The sequence below is a fragment of the Hemibagrus wyckioides genome, linkage group LG14 (assembly GCF_019097595.1).
Source record: "Hemibagrus wyckioides isolate EC202008001 linkage group LG14, SWU_Hwy_1.0, whole genome shotgun sequence".
Taxonomy (NCBI): Eukaryota; Metazoa; Chordata; class Actinopteri; order Siluriformes; family Bagridae; genus Hemibagrus; species Hemibagrus wyckioides.
The window spans coordinates 13501770-13518983 of NC_080723.1; the positions used below are offsets into that span (position 1 = coordinate 13501770).

The following is a 17214-nucleotide window of genomic DNA, read 5'->3' on the forward strand; positions in this document are numbered from 1 at the left end:
GCTCTACACGGTTCCCTGCTTCATTTTTGTTCTGCACTCTTGGGAGAACAAGACTCTGTATTTGGTCCTGTGAGATCTGCAAGGCCACATCTGTAGATGCTGAACATATAACAGTGCCGAGTATCAGCTCCACTGCAGGCAGCTGCTTCCCTCTGTACACAACACTGAGATGGGGGTATTATGTTCTGTACATAATTCCCATTGGCCTGCCTCACATCACTCTCACTGGAACAAACTGATCCCTAAAGAAAACACCACACAATCTTTCAAAAGAGCTAAATTTCTCAGGACTGCATTCTTGCTATTTGTTAGCTTTGGACATGTGCTGATAATCAGTTACATGATTTAGGCTCACCAATCAATTTAATAGGAATATCTGTAATTATCCAAATAATTTACCAGCAGTATGATGTATAATGTGACTACAATATCAATATCAATACAATATACAATATCATATATAATGATAATACAATACAATATCATACAATACAATATAATACAATATCATATATAATGATTAAAAAATATATATGAAATGTCTGCACATGTCTGGTTCAATTAAAGATTTGGGTTTGATTTTAAGGAATAATATGGACAACCCCACTGTAAATCCATACAGTAATAAACCCACATAAATAACAAGCAATTATGGCTAGCACTAACTGTACTGACTTAAAAAAACTGCTCTAAAGCTTTAAAATGCTAATTAGTAGTAATACCGTAGTAATACCGATATACAGGAGAGTTATATGGCGAGTCGATTTCTTCATCTCTTTTTTTCCTCCACTCCCTTTCTGTGGATGTGTACTGTATAAGACTTCCTGTTTTTCTTTTCTGGTTGTTTTTTCTTGCTCTCTTTCAAGGCCTGAACATTCATTATCAACATCCAAGCAACCAACCCTTAATTCAATTCAGTGGCCTACTGTACAGCACACTGAATAGCCTTTTATTGTATTCGGTAGTCTTTGCTGAAAGAGAAAATAATACTTGATGAAATTGGGCCAAAAGGATTCTGCATAATACACTGAGGCAGTCTTTAGACTGCACATATGAAAGCTATGAAGACAATGGTATCATGGTCCTGCCCCTATTACACCCATTTCATAGGCTTTAAAGGCAAGCATCGATGTGTAAATACACTAATATTAAGAATTGAGCATTTAATAATAGCATATATGTTTAATATGTTTAAATGATTAAAAAACAAAAAAGGCATTCAGGAATATAACATCATAAATAATGCAAGGATCTTTGAATAGGATGCATGTTGTCTCACAAACACCCTACCTAATGACTTAAGAGAAGCCAAGATTAGCATTGTTTGACTAATTTCTGTACAGTTTTACACTGACTAGATAAAAAATTCTGTTTTCAGTGGAAACATTTGTGGCAGAAAATGTAACACTAAAGGCAAGTGAGCAGAAAACAAAACCCAAAACAGAGCATTCCATCAAGTGGTTCAAGAAAATATTAAGTGCTTTTCATACTGTTGCATAATAATATATTTGCTTTCAATGCTTTTGAAAAATAAAAAGCATTTATTAAAAAAATGTATTCTTAATTGGAAAACCTACAAGATGATAACCTTTCTACAGGGATGGTATTTCAAAAACCAGGATAAAACAAATAACTATTATTATTAGTATAAACTATAACTATTATAATACTATTACATACACTCTGCACCAGGAGTGGGATGTTTTAAAAAGTGCTCAGTTCCTGAAATTAGACCAACAATTCTCAGTCCCTGTCTGATTCCCATACAATGCTGGTTTAGTCAGCAGCATTAAAGCATTTTTCCTTCTTTGAATACACCTGACCTCACCGGTTTTGTGGGAGCAGGGAGACACAAAGACGTGCAGTACTTGACTAGTGATAACGTCACCCTGCATTCAGAATTATGTTTAACTAGTTTTAAATTCATTTTCATTTTCACATATATTCATTTGGAGGACCTTTATGAAAAGCAGTTCAGTCTCTTAGGCAAAACAATCCAAGGATACAGCTTTGAGCAGGTGCTCAAAGTCCCAGCAGTGACTCTGTGCCAGATATTGGATCTCACTCACAGCATTTCAGTCAATAGTGCAGAACCACAACTGCTGAGATGACATTGCCCTCACTGCCCTTGTTTTAAGGGATTTTTGCTTTTTTTTTTTTACACTGCCAAGAGCTCTCTATGTTTTCCGTCTAAGAATTCACCAGTCCCAACACTATATGTGACTTAATCCTGTTTCATATTAGATTCTAGTGACCCAAAATCATGACTTAGGTGTACATGTAATTTTATACACATGACATCAGTGTCTTTGCAACCTGCATCTTTAAACCAAATGTACATAGAGTATACAACAAAACATTAAGTTCAAAGTTAGACAGTAATAAAAGCTGTTTGTTAAACAATTGCACTGGCAAGGTTGAAAAAAATGTTTAAAGTAATGCCAATCATCAGTGTCACACCGTAGATTTACCAGATTTAGGGGCAGTGGTGGCTCAAGTAGTTCCTGCTCTGGGTTGTTGATCAGAGGGTTGTCAATCTGCCACTGTTGGGCCCTTGACCCTCTCTGCTCCAAGGGTGCTGTATCATACCTGCCCCTGCACTCTGACCCAAACCTCCTCAGCTGGGATATGCAAAGAAAGGAATTCCACTGTGCTGTAATGTATGTGTGGCGATAATAAAGGCTTCTTCAGTTTAACATACAAATCATATCACAATCACAATGGTCAAAGATCATGTGACCACAAATATAAAATGCTGCTGATGAAACTGTGATAAATATTTGCTTCTTTTAATTAGAGTGAACAAAAATAAAGGCTATAGAAGTGAAGCTCTCTTTCTTTCGGTCATTAAATGACAATCAATACTGCAGTCTGGTGACTGAAAGCTCTGTAGATCAGAGCAGTTGTTCACAATGAGAACATAAATCTGCAAATGGCAGAACAGCAAAAAATAACACTTTCTTTTTCTTAAGCGATTCAAACTAATAATCTTGCAACTCATAAAAGAGAAGAATAAGCATAGGGTATATTTGTCTCATCCAGTAGCAGACGGGTCTGCTGATGTTATGAAACTTGTTTTAAAGCTAAATTGGTTGCTAAAATGAGAGCAGTTCTTGTATTTCACTGTTTTGCTTTCAGTTCTGGAAATCTGGGCTTAATGCAGCTCTGATCACATGCCATCTGTGCAGGAATGGAAAGCAAGCTGGACTTCCTTTCCACAAACAGGTATTGAAGAAACAGGAATTTGATAACGTTGTTATATCTAATGATAATAATGCTGTTATCTAGTCTTACCAGAGAATCATCAAGCAGCCTACATGTCCTGTTTTCATGGCCAATCTAATGACAATGTTTACAGGAGCTGGTCACAAGATTATAAGTGCCACTTCTGCATTTGTTTCTCTTTATTTGGATCATATTATGAGAGCAGTAATTGTATTATTATATTAGTCAGTATTCAAAAGTCAGTCAATATATTAATCAATATCCAAAAATCAATATTCAATAGTTATAATAAGCAAATTCTAGTACAACAACAACTAGTACAAAACACTACTCATAAATCAGTCTATGTTACTACAATTTAACATAAAGCTCAAGCTGTCACAATTCAGGTCTTGACCTGTGTGACCGCTATACCATGCTCTTACAACTTTTCACACCATCAAATCCTCTCAACAGTTACTGCCGTGCAGCGATTAAACAGAAAGATTCAAACACAACGTTCTAAATGCCATTAATCCTGTGAAGCAGCAATAACTCCTCAGTGTTTGGACACCCACTTCCTTAATAGGTTTGAGAGTGTGACTTGAACTCAATCTAGGAGGAAGAGAAAGGAAATCTTTATGTGTTTCATGGTTCTCTCTGTCAAAGCAGAACCAGAAATGTGTCGACCCCTTTATAAATATATCTGGCTCACATGAAATCTTCCAGTATAGACATCGGAAAACTTGGGCTCTACATCCATTTATACGTGTCAAACATTTCTTATTATATACATTAATCTAAACCTAAACTTAAACCTAACATCTGAAAAACAGAGCAGAACTGTTGGCCTCAAACATCAGAAGAGAGCCTCCCCGGAGTTCACTGACAGCAGGAAATCCAGCAGACTTACTGGGGGATGATTAATTATCCACTCTTTAAACTCTTTAATCTAAACATGTGCTCTCATATATCCCACAGATCAGGTTCAAACACAGACTGGGATGTGTACAGGTTTTATACATTGCTGCAAACAGTGTAAGTGGGGATGGCCGCCAGTGCAGCTACTGTATATCTAGCCTGAGTAAACATGGAGGAAATGAGATATACAACATATCCCTAGATTATGTAGCAGAACCAAGTCCTATCAGCAGAGCATCCAGTGCTAAATTTACAGTAGTTTTGGGACACACTCTACACTCATTGCAGTGGTGGCTCAGTGATGATGGTTGTAGCATTTAGTCCATTTGAATCGAACCCTGGTGCATATTCCTACAGTATGGTTTGTTTGAGCAGGTGAGAACATAGCAATCACAAAAAAAACTGTATCAATTTGACAAACAAAACAAAGAAAATAAAAGCTGCAGTATACAAATCATAACTAGTTTTTTCTAAAGTTAACTTTATCTTTTATTTAACCCTGCCTCCATGTTCTCCATTTTTGTTATTTCTATGCACACAAGGCAAAAGTTTGTCAGTGACTTATACTGTCTCTGTATTTCTGACCAATGAAATAAGAGTCTTACAGTCACGATTTCATCCCAAGAGGCCTCATTCAATGTTTTCAGCTTTTTTTTCATGAACTAAAATTATCAGTTAAACTCTTGAGTCAGCCAAAGAAAACAGACTAATGGGTGTGAAAGTGCTCTAAAACTTTGAGCTCGCAATCAGACAGCCAGAAAGCCACTGTTAGGCCCTTAGCCCTCAAATACTCAAGTCAAATGGATGTCACTTAATGTGAAAGGAAAATGGTTCTCAACCCCAGTGCTGGAGCTCATTTACACACAGCTCATTTATTCCCCTGAATCAGCTCTCAATGGACTTGATAATCAGCTAATAAGCTGAGCACGGCAAGTTTCAGGGTACAGCAGTGAAAATTAAATTCATCACAGGTCTCAGGACTGGACCTGAGAGCCACAGTTCTAGTCTGAAGAGGTGTTTGTGCCTCAATACTCCAGGTTTAGAGTTTTAAAGAACTTCAGGTTCTGTTTGTGCAGAGTGTAACATTTTCTTTCTATATGCATAGTGTTTTTTCCCTACCTCAAAAAACAAGCTGGTGGAGCAATGGATATTGTAAAATTCCTGCTAGATGTCACTGTGTGAGTGTGTGTGACTCAAGGACTGGTGTCCAGGTTGCATTTTCTCCTTGTGAAGAGTTAAACTCCAGAGACTCCAAACAAGATACAGCAGTTACTCAAGATGGATAAATGAATGCTGTAGCCTGTGCAAATGTAACAGTCGCAACTGTTAGGTGTTTTTATTCTAGGTTCTGAAAACATTATAATGCGTCTATTTAAAGCCGACAAGCTCTTACTTGAACAAATGCATATTGAGTTATACATGGATAGCTAATGATATGCTTCCTTGCTCCATTCCAGACCTTGTTCTACCTTCGGGAACAAACAGAGCATGTAAACATCACAACGTGAGGCTTCCATGCTGAGAGAACATTGACGCATTTAGAAAAGCTGAATCATGGTGTAAACACTGAAGGCAGAAGACATACTGTACGCAACAAGAGCCTAATCGAGTTAGATGAAAGACGAGGCAGAAGGCATGAGCCTAAAAGCTGTTTACTGACCAGAAATCACACATTCCACTCAATCACATGCCAAATACACAAAATGGAAAAGCAGCTCTTTGATAGCAGCCAGTTAATTAATTGCATTTGCTACATCTACTCTTATTTATTGTTTGGCCAGATTATTTTAATGAAAGCAACTTGAAGTAAAGCAAAATATAATGTCAGAACACAGCCAAGTATTAGGAGTCTTGCTCAAAAGGCCCAAAAGTGAATCTGTAACAGTGCTGAGATTTCAATGTAGGCATTTAAGCACTATCTAGAACAAAAATGATTAAACACTCTGGTATATTTGCAGAAACAGATGATTAAAACAGCTAGAATCATTTAAGAAAAACTCAATTTGGCTTTAAGGTGAAAATTATCAATAAGGGGAATCTTGCAATAAACCATGATTAAATATTTTTTTCCAGAATTTTCATGATGCACTGTTTCTATAACAAACCAACAAAATAAACCAGTTAGAAGGATGCTAGAAAGTAGAGGCAAGAACTTTTACAGTAAATAACAGAAAATAAGCTGATGTACACACTTGGTAAGTATGTCTAGAAATAGGGTTAATAATAATATATTCATAATATTCCAATTATAAGAAAGATCATTTTGATTATAATCTTAATCTTAATTATAGTCTTTAAAAGTGATATTTCCAGTGTAACTTCAGTCAGTAGCTGAAGAGTTGATCTGACTCTTGTATCCACACTGGGTGTAGCTCTCCTAGAGTTTATTCAGACGGTTCATATTATACATAGTAGAATCACATATCCGGTGCTTTCCCATCATCTAGCTGAGTCATTCATTCATCTATCTTCTATTACTGCTTTATCCTGATCAGGGTTGAGGTGGTAGCAGCTCACATCACTGGGTGAGAGGTCCTGTCCAGCAGAGGGGAACTTGCATACAAATAGTTATTCACAGGGGACAATTTACCATACCAGCATATATTTGGGAGGTGGAAGGAAACCAGTGAGCCACAGAGGAAACCCACACAGACATGAAGAACACTATAAACTATAAAAACACTTACCTGTACTCGGGATCAAACCCGAGATCTTGTGGCTGTGAAGAAGCAAAGCTACCTGCCACTAACAAGCTGTAGTGTATGTACATGCACATGTACATACTCATGTACATACTATAAAAATGACAAATACAACAACAGAAAGTGCTGCATTGTTAACCAGAGTGCCTTATAAATTCAAAGCCTGAAGATATATGTAATACTTGTCAACTTGAAAAATAATGGATGCTAACCTGTAACACTCTAGGCAGACTCTCTGCACTGACCATCTTTCCCCAAACTGAATTTAACCAACTACTTTAACAGCAAAAGCAAAACAACATCTCAACACAAACAGTGACATATAAGCTGCAGTGTCTGAATTGGAGGCTTGTTGGCCATCATTGCTTCATAGCTCATACGCTCAAGAACAATAACACCACACGGGCCATCGCTGCAATAAAACAGGCTTTTAGAACCTAATTTATCCATTTGCGAGTGACAGTTATACTGCTGCTCTTACACTCAAGCGGCTCTTAGTTTAAAGAGGCCGTTGTGGTTAAGCAGTCAAGCTACAGCGCAAACTGAACTCTGATCTCTGCAGATTAAACAGCTGTTATATTCAGTAGCACTGGCAGGTTCTTTTTATTAGGACTAGACAGTAGTAGATGGCTGTGATTGACAGTTATTAATCAGGCTTCAGATATTGGCAAATTAAACAAACAACATACTGAAAATTAAAGTCATTTGGGATGATGTGGGGAAAAAATATAGGCTTTATGAGAGAACACAGAGCTTAGTATTTTTAAGTTATGCTTATTTTTGAATCTGCTGGCATTGCAAGTTCCCTACAGAGCAGTTTTGTACGGAATAGCAAACTCTGGATGAGAACAGCAATGCCAAGGAAAACATGTACAGAGTGCAAGGACAGGACGACACCTCTGCTGCAGTAGAACGTCAAACACTGCAGTCCATCCGAAATGTTCCCTCCACCCACTGCAGGCCAGAAACAACATATCAAACAAACCCAAAGAGTTTTTCTAAAGTGATAAAGCTCGCTTATTTATGCAAACTATCTAGAAAGAATCACAATCTGTACCTAACATAATTGTACATAAGAGTAACAAATGTATTATGAGGCCTAAGAATGAACTCTTCAAATTATTGACCTGGTTTGTTAAGCTTGCTTTGACTTTACACAGTAAAACTGCACTATATTTGACACACTCGCACTGACGCAGTGGCCTGACGTAATTCTAGACCATCAAAACCGATGAGTCAGATTAGCTTTCAGACCTTCAGGGAATAAAGCAGAGTACTGCTACACTAGTAATCAACTGTCCATCAGCAAAATTCTATTCATAAAAGACATAAGTTATAGTTAGGCTGAAGTAAAAAAAAGACAGTATTTCCTTAACAAATGCCATGGCCATTGAAGGAGTTGACACGGTGCCCTTAAGGTACGGTTTTGAGAACAATAGCGTTCCTCCACCCAGTCAAGAGTGTTTCCTTCCCTTGGCCTCAACGTCATCTCTTTATTTTTGCCTACAAGATAAAACGCTGTGCTGTGTTGAACGAATCTTCCAGCACTTTCAAGCCTACATTTCATCAGTAAGTTTCACAAACTGATTATCATGCATAAATGAGGTATAGGAATAGTTGAACAAGAGCAAAACCACTAGGTTGTTCTTTCAGAGGATGAAAAGAGATTTTTACCATGCATTTCCACCACTAAATGCACCACAGGCTGCAGCACACGGAAGATGCTGAGTGTGTAATGGGAAAAGAATGTGGATGTGTCATGATGAAATAAACCCATGAGAATCCTTAACAATACCTGACCTTGCCATTATCACCAGAGGTTAATGGCACATGCAGCTTTTTCCCCTGAAAGACCTGCACAGATTTTTTTAAATGAATTTCTTATAAGCATCAACCAGTATACTTCAAATTACACAATGCAACAAACACGCACTGGAGTGAATTACACAATTAAGCCCTGCGGCAAAATTCAACCCTTTTCCGTCTGGCTGTTGTGGCATAACATTCCCCTGCAAGCAAATGTCCAAGTACATTACTGTCCTGCAGCTTTACTACGTAATGTGCTCCCTGGAAAACAAACAAACGATTAAAAGGCACAGCTGGCTCTGCACTGATCCTAAAAAATATTACTAATGCTGGATACTAATAACATGCCCTTAATAATATGGTTTACATTTCACTTGTAGGATGAGTTCACCAAGATTACACTGCTGCTTCTTAATAAACAGAAAGTGAGCAACATATAAGTGCAAATACCTCAGAGCACACACGGATATGTGAGTAAGGCCTCATTCTCCAACCTTTACTTTGGCAAAATTTCAGACAAACACAAGAAAATCACATCTATTCCGGTTCATCCAAATTCAGATGGAGTTACGTTATTAACATGACACAATGTTTAGGATCAAAATCTTTTGCATTAGTCTTTTTGAAGATGCACATTCATAAAATTACACCACAGGACTACATTCTGGTGATGAAGTGTAAAATGACTGTGTTCAGTACAATGTTGCTGACTTTCTCACATCAGGACTTTTAGTTTAACTGAGCTTGCAACCATCACTACAACGCCTCTAAGACAAACATCCTCATGTATTACAGTGACATAACAAACATTTGTAATAGCCTCTAGCCTACTTTGACATGAACAGCCATTGTTTTAAAGCAGGGGATTAAACATCTGTCCTCTGGGTGGAAACAGTTGAGCAGAAAAAATACATTTTTTCATCCATGTATCCACTTGATGATGTAACACTCTGTGTGTGCAGATCATACAGCTTGTGTGAGATGTTTGTGAAACTCTTTGTGTGAGACATGAAAAACAGCCACCATGGCCACATCCTGCGCCAGAGATACATGAAAATTCAGTTATAGGAAAAAGAAAAAAAAAAACACGAGACATGTACAGCAAATGCTAAAACGTCAGATCTGAGAGAATCCTCACTTGTTCCACATGTTTGTAATTTTGCACTTGGTTAACTTGTGTACTTCAACCTTCTCGTGATTAGGATTATGTGGGCTACTAAGGTCACATACAAACAGCCCATTGACACATACTAAGAACTATGTAAACAGCTGAATATTTCTACTAGTATATTAAACTGACTGCTCAAATGGATGGAATATTATAATGTATAATAATATTATAACAAAGAAGAAAGTCAGCCAACTTTTCTCTAACGTGCCGCAGCATTCTCAAAAGCATCAGTAATCGCCAGGCTTTTATACGATGATCAAGAGATCTGACATCCTATACCTCTATAGTGGTGCTGTGAAGCGATACAATCACCTCAGGAGCAAGACTAATTGCATCACAACATCAGAATGAAGCCTGAGAGACAAAGAACATCACAGGGTTCCATCCATGTAATACACAATGATTATTACAGAAATAGTTACACAATACCACATTATCACAAAAATCTCTTAATAGCATTGCAACCTCTGTCTTTCCAAATATGAGGCCTTTTTGCAGTAGGAGGAGGAGAAATGGCCTCTTGTCATTTGAAGAGGTCATATGAGGTCAGCAACACACAAACACACATGCACATACACACACACACTTACTTTGATACACAGTTAATCAATTTAACAATTTTACATTCCATTATATCAACTGTACAATCTTAATCAGTAAGTGGAACTAGACATGGTGCCACCCCAATGAGGAGTTTATTTACTTTAAAACCCCACTTTATTCCTTTTTCTGACCATGCTGGCTAATAGAGTTCAAGTACAGTCCTTATAGATCAGGCAATAAAAAAGTTTTCCACATTTTTTAAATATAAATTAACTAAAGATAGCCAGGACTGAGGGGTTAACTCTCTGTGTCAGTTTCAAGCCCGAATAACATGGGGAGGGTTGCGTCAGGAAGGGCATGAGACATAAAAACCCTTGCCAAAATCAAATATGTGGATCAGATGATCCACTGTGGTGACTCAGAACAGGGAGAAGCTGAAAGACAACAACAGCAACAACTTTAGAAAGCGAGGGGGGTATTAGGGAAAAATCACTGGAATTTTAAGAACTGCACTGCACACTTTCCATAGTTTGCAAAGAAAATAGTTTCCAAGATTCTCATCAAGATTAAAGATTTTGATTTTAAGAATTAGAATTGAGGTAGTATCCTGGGAGCCTGTTCTGGCACTGGGCGTGAGGGGGGAATACACCCTGAATGGAACATCAGTCCAACACAGGACACACATACTCACAGCAATATACAATTTAGCATAGCCAATCCACCTCAATGGAGATCTGAAGAACCCAGGTGAAATCGTCAATGACCGCTGGAAGAACATGCACAGGAACTCTGGACAGAGCAGAACCAGAGCTCTGGTTCAAACCAGGGACCCTGGAGCTACATGTTGCTGGCTCTACCTCCTGTGCCACCATGCATGCCACACAAACACAAGCTGCATTTAAACATAATTCCACTTCAATCAGAAAAACAAGCTTTTAATTGCATGTGTAATACAGGGATTAAGCATGAAGCAGTCAATAGTTAAGACACAGAAACAGAATTATATGTCTTCAGCAGGGCGGTCAAAGCATTAATTACTAGATATATCACATCATGTTCTTTGTGTGACCTCAGCACAACTATACGTTGCGACACATATCAATTACTGTGATGCACTTGAGTATCATAACATGATATTTTCGGCGATGTCACTGAACAGTTCAGAGTTTCTCTGCTCAGACTCACCAATCAAACCCTAGGTGAGGATGAGATTACAGTGATAGAGTGGCTTAGCACTAAACTGTGCTGCTCAAGAGTGGAAAAACTTTTCAGACCACAATGTGGCAACAACAACAAAAAAAAAGTAGCACATGTGTATGGAGCACAATACAATGTAATATGTAATACAACATTTAGTATTGCCATTTGAGATTAAAATGTTGCCAATCCTGAGCAGCACAGTTTACTGAAACACACCAATCAAATCCCTTCGTCAGGTTTAACTACCTAAAACATCAGACACGTAGGCAGGAGACAGACTTTCATCACCTATAAAAGACTAATGTAAACAGTCAGAAAGTGTACTATTATTAGGTAGCTTGGTTAAACACCAGTTTAGCTTTCAAAATCTGACACGTTTATAAATGGCGCCTGGTGTTATTGAACGGACAACAAACTCAGTCCATTATTGATAACTCAGAGCAATATGAAGCAGCTTAATATTTAGCTGTAAGTTTCTTTAAGCGTTTTATTCAGCCATCGCTATCTGCATTTTATATATATATATATATATATATATATATATATATATATATATATATATAGTTTTCAACCGGATGTCCTGCAGATGAGACTAAATAGTAGATCGACATAGCCCGGTTTCATGGGACATAACTCCACAACTCCACGGCTTTTGATAAACAAATACAACTCTAGAGTTTTTTTGTTTTGTTTGTTTTTTAACGCAGTCTGTCACCCGGACAGGTGAATAACTTTCATGAATTGAGAATATAGTTTACTTGACTCTGTTTGACTTGTATCACTGCCAGTAAATATCGTCTTATCTCCAGCCGTCCGTAAACACAATGAGACGTGATGAGCAGTGAATATTGAACTCACCCCATTAGCCAGTCCATGTTGTTGCTGATGCCAGCGGGAGATGTTCAGCCGAGCTCCCGTTAAGCCTCGCTTTATCTCACAGGACAACACACACCGGGTGAGTGTGCACTCGTCCTTGCTGCCTCCAACACTTGCAAAATGTCACTGTGTCAATTCAGAGCACGATCAAGCCGAGGGAGAGATGTGACAGTGTAGATCCGTGAAGGCGGAGGAGATGAGAATCAGGCTGCATGGACTTATGGAGTGAAAGACGCCGAAATCGCACGAAACCCGATTAGCGATATCCCGTAAGTGACAAAACTACTGTGAAGTGTTTGCTCGGGTTCCGGTGCGTCTATGTGCTGCTGTCCCGTATGCTATCGTCAACTCCCGAGCCCCTGCCGCTGCAGCAACATTTTCTGCCCCTCCGCTTCACAGGGAATCCGGAAGTAACCAAGGCACCGACCCTGTCACTAGCCGATCCGCGTCCCCTGCCCGATTTGCAGTGCGCACGCGCACTATTTTCACACATGCGCACATAGGTCTGGTAGTGACAGCTCTTGGGTTGTGTGCTTGAATCTTAGGCGAGTCTGCGTGTAGGAACCAGAGTCCTATACAGTATATATAAAACTAAGCAACTTTTATTTAATAGGTAGCTGTAGACACTGATCCAAAAGCTTAATTAAAACAAAAACCTGTTATTATCGTGCGGTAGCGTGTATACAGTATAATACATGACTTCAAATGAGCACGCTGTTTGAGGGCGTTTCTGTGAAGTTTCTTTTCCTGTGTTTAATGTTTGCGTCTCACAAAGCGATGAAATCTTATGAATTTATTATAGAAAAATGAATTTAGATTATTTTTTCCTAAAGTAGGAGGCACAGCTTGTTCATAAATCAAAGAGTAGGTTTGTGTAAGACTAAAATGCTCAAATCAGCACTAAATGAAAATTCTCAGTGTTTTCAAGAGGAATATATACGATAAGGGTAACAACTACAAAGGATCATATTATCCTATGATACCTTGAAAAATTAATAATGTCCTTAATTGGACGTACGTTTAATCCAACTTTGTAATAAGTGATCGGAAATAGTGGCTAAATAAATGCGTGATCAGACATGTTCGAGTGACTGAAAAAATCCAACCACAAGATGGTGCTGTAGCAGAACACAAATGTCTTCAGGATAAACTGAACTGCATACTGTAGCTGACAAAGATTACATTACTGTACATTGTCTAACTGTGTGGAGTAGAAGTATAATATAAAAACACTGGGTATATTTCAGACTAGTCTTTCAGTTATAGCTGTTCTATTTTTTTATTTTTATTTTTTTTTTTGAAGATAATGTAAATGCATATTGATGAGATGATTCAGTGGCACTTCAGGGCTCACAGTATTGAATTTATTCAGTCACGTCCTGAAAGCCATGTGCCCAGGGCATTCAGTAAATAAATACCATCTACTTCAACAACTGCCATGTTTTCCTCAGAAGGAATATATATATATATATATATACCGATCAGGCATAACATTATAAGCAGTGAGAGGTGAAGTGAATAACACTGATTATCTCCTCATCATGGCACCTGTTAGTGGGTGATATATTAGGCAGCAAGTGAATATTTTGTCCTTAATGTTGATGTGTTAGAAGCAGGACAAATAGGCAAGCGTAAGGATTTGTTTTGACAAGGGCCAAATTGAGATGGCTAGATGACTGGACCAGAGCATCTCCAAAACTGCAGCTCTTGTGGGGTGTTCCCGGTCTACAGTGGTCAGTAAATATCAAAAGTGGTCTAAGGAAGGAACATTGGTGAACCGGTGACAGGGTCATGGGCAGCCAAGGCTCATTGATGCACGTGGGGAGCAAAGGCTGGGCTGTGTGGTCCGATCCAACAGAGGAGCTACTGTTGTTAACAAACACAAAGAGAGGATGTTATATGGGAAGCTATACACACTTCGGCCAAGACTTCTGCACATGATTGCCATATGACAAATGGTACCAGAGCATGAATTCCACTAACCCAAGCCCTAACTCTTTTTTCTGATTTCATCCTATTACCTTTATTATCACTTTATAAACATTCATTGGACTTCAATAAGCTATTTGCAATGACTGTTGTCTAATGCACATGACTATATCTGTGTTAGCTTCATAGTTTTGACAACATACCACTTTTTGTGTCATATAATCTGTTACACATTAATTGCTGTCTTATAATTGTTGTTTTAGATGGTGCATGAAAGCAGACATTGTGAGTGTTTATGCTTCTGCTATTTCTTAAAATGTCATTATGATATCCAAAAATGACATTATTATAGTAGCATATAATAAATATATTGTAGTGTATTGACTGTATGTCACTGGTTATCTTATAATCTGATTATATATTATTTAATCCCAAAGATAAATCGTGTTTAATCTAATATGTAAGTATGATTTAAGTATGACTAATTGTAAGCAATAGAGGGCAGCATCAGCTCAGTTAAAGTCAATTTGTTTCATTGCAGATTAATGTGGTGTTAATTTGAATAATTTAGGATACATAATAAATTAGGAAAATAATAATTCAATAAGGAAAATGTTATGGTTGTATTAAGGTGGGGGACCCATTGCTGTTATTTTAATTCAGCCTGCTAAATTACTGATAATAAGAAAAAACTACACAAAAAATGTCATTGATAGAGCTGCAAATTAAATTGTGTATATAAAACACTATTGCAGAGCTCTTCCATGGGATTTTGGCAAACCACTGCCTACAACAAGCCCTTCTGTTTTTATCTTTGATTAATAAATTGTTTTAGGCACTCACCATTTATGGAGAGTTAATTTGAGGAGAGAGTCAAGAAGAAAAAGAACAGATGTAGCTCTGATGTAACTCAAAGTTTCCATATATAAACTATGGGAATCAAGATGAGCCTGGAACACCACATGGCTACGGCTGGGAACAATCACCCCCTCTGGAACACACACACACACACACACACTTGCTTCCATTTCCGAAATTAATAATCCACCTAAAACTAATGCAAATCTTAAACTTAGTAATCAAAAGAAAATTAGTTTTCACACCTTTTGGTTGTTTTATTAAAGAAAAGAGCTGCAAAAAAAAAAAGTTTTCCTCATGGGAACCAGTCAACATGTCACGACAAGGTCAATACTGCCAATCCCCCACCAAGATATATAAACAAATAACAAACACATCTATAAATTAGTAGTGTGCTATTATTATTATTTCAATGTCTTATCAGGTGACGAGCATTAAATACGCAAACAAACAGGGTGAGAACACATCAGAGATGATCTCAGTGTCAGTGGGGATTTTGGTGCTGAAATAGCTAAGAAACAGAGGAATCTGTTGTGTTTCAATGGCACCGTGTCATCATGCAGTCATAGTCAGCTGCCCTTCAGTTATCATAGACTTACACAAGCACTAGTCATCATTCTCCCTGCATAAAAACATCTATACAGAGGCAAACAGAAAGTATACAGATTTTTTTATATAGAGGTTAGACATGAGCACAGACAGTGGTGGAAAAACGATACTTGAGGGTTGAGTTGTTCTGTCAAAATCTTACTCATGTAGTAAGTCAAAAATCTAGCATTTAAGTAAAAGGTAAATAATTTAAACACTGCTCAGAATCAGAGACTCGGTCACTAATAAAGGATGTATGAAGATTAATGTTAGAGTTAGCTTTTCTTATTAGTTGTATGAAATCAAACAAATTCCAACAACTGTCATTTGATCAAGGTCATATGAAATTTTCATATTTTCTTTTTACTTTCATATATAGTTAATAAATAAAATTAACAAAATTTAGTTCATAAATAAAATTAACAAGCACTAAAACTTAACGAGGTTTGTTTGTTTATTTGTTTGTTTATTCTTCATTGTTATTATCTGGTAAAGTACAAACCCCCTTAAATGATACTTGGATAAAATAGAGAAGTTGAATTATTGAAGTATTTTCCAGGCCAGATAAGCAAGATGGAGGTTTGCTTAGGGAACTAAACAAGGTGAAGAGTGAGAAAAAGATCCCTAGTACTGAGGGAGAATAAAAAAGTTTCCACAGTGGGAAGAGGGGAATTTCTCCCTTCATATTCCCACCAGACTGAGAGTGCCCCTGGGCACAGAGCAGGCTTTCTCAACTGCTGGGTATCACCTTGACCTCCAGCTCTCACTGTACTGTTTGTGGCTGAGTATGACCTCAGCCCTGGTGTTGTGTGGCATTCACCAGTATAACAGTGCCTTTTGCCACAAACTTCATCTACCCTTTCAGTAAAAACTCTTGTCATAGAAGACCTATATAAAGAAGAACCAAAAAGCAGATGTGAGAAGCAAAACAGTACTTTGTTACCGTACTTAAGTCTATCTATAAATTGTCTGTAGTGTACGAATGGGTGTGTGAATTGGTGTTTGATTGTACCCTGCGATAGGTTGGCAACTTGTTCGCTTTTTCGGGTTCGCTCAGAGAAGAAGCCTGAGTCTCGCTGCTGCCGCTACTTCTACTGATATCAAGGAAGCTTTTTGCCAACATGCAGAGACAATGATTGAATACCAAAACTTTAAAATTTACTGAGATAAACAGTAAACAGTAGTATTTATACAGAAGAAAGGTGTGATATTTAATGTTATCTATAGGTAAATAAAACAAAAAAGGGCAGAGCTTGCAGAGATATATTCAGAATATATCACAGAGTTTCCCCTCCCTTGTGTCTTTAGGCTCCCCGTGACCCTGTGTAGCATAAGAAGTGGATAGATGGATGGATGGATGGATGGATGGATGTACTCAAGTCTGGTATCTGTATAATCTCTATGATCATATATTTT

At 37.7% G+C, this 17214-nt stretch overlaps 1 protein-coding gene and 1 long non-coding RNA gene across 2 annotated transcripts in view; one reads left to right on the forward strand and one right to left on the reverse strand.

Moving 5' to 3' along the window:
• Positions 1-12856, reverse strand: part of mob2a (MOB kinase activator 2a) — a 42187-nt gene extending 29331 nt beyond the window's left edge. The window contains exon 1 of the mRNA XM_058408376.1: positions 12406-12856. Coding sequence (XP_058264359.1) covers positions 12406-12422 — 17 coding nt within the window. The 5' untranslated portion in view covers positions 12423-12856. The remainder of the gene's footprint in view (positions 1-12405) is intronic.
• Positions 12124-17214, forward strand: part of LOC131364907 (uncharacterized) — a 33828-nt gene continuing 28737 nt past the window's right edge. Inside the window, exons 1-2 of the long non-coding RNA XR_009206540.1 lie at positions 12124-12502; positions 14616-14637. This is a non-coding gene — a long non-coding RNA (uncharacterized LOC131364907). The remainder of the gene's footprint in view (positions 12503-14615; positions 14638-17214) is intronic.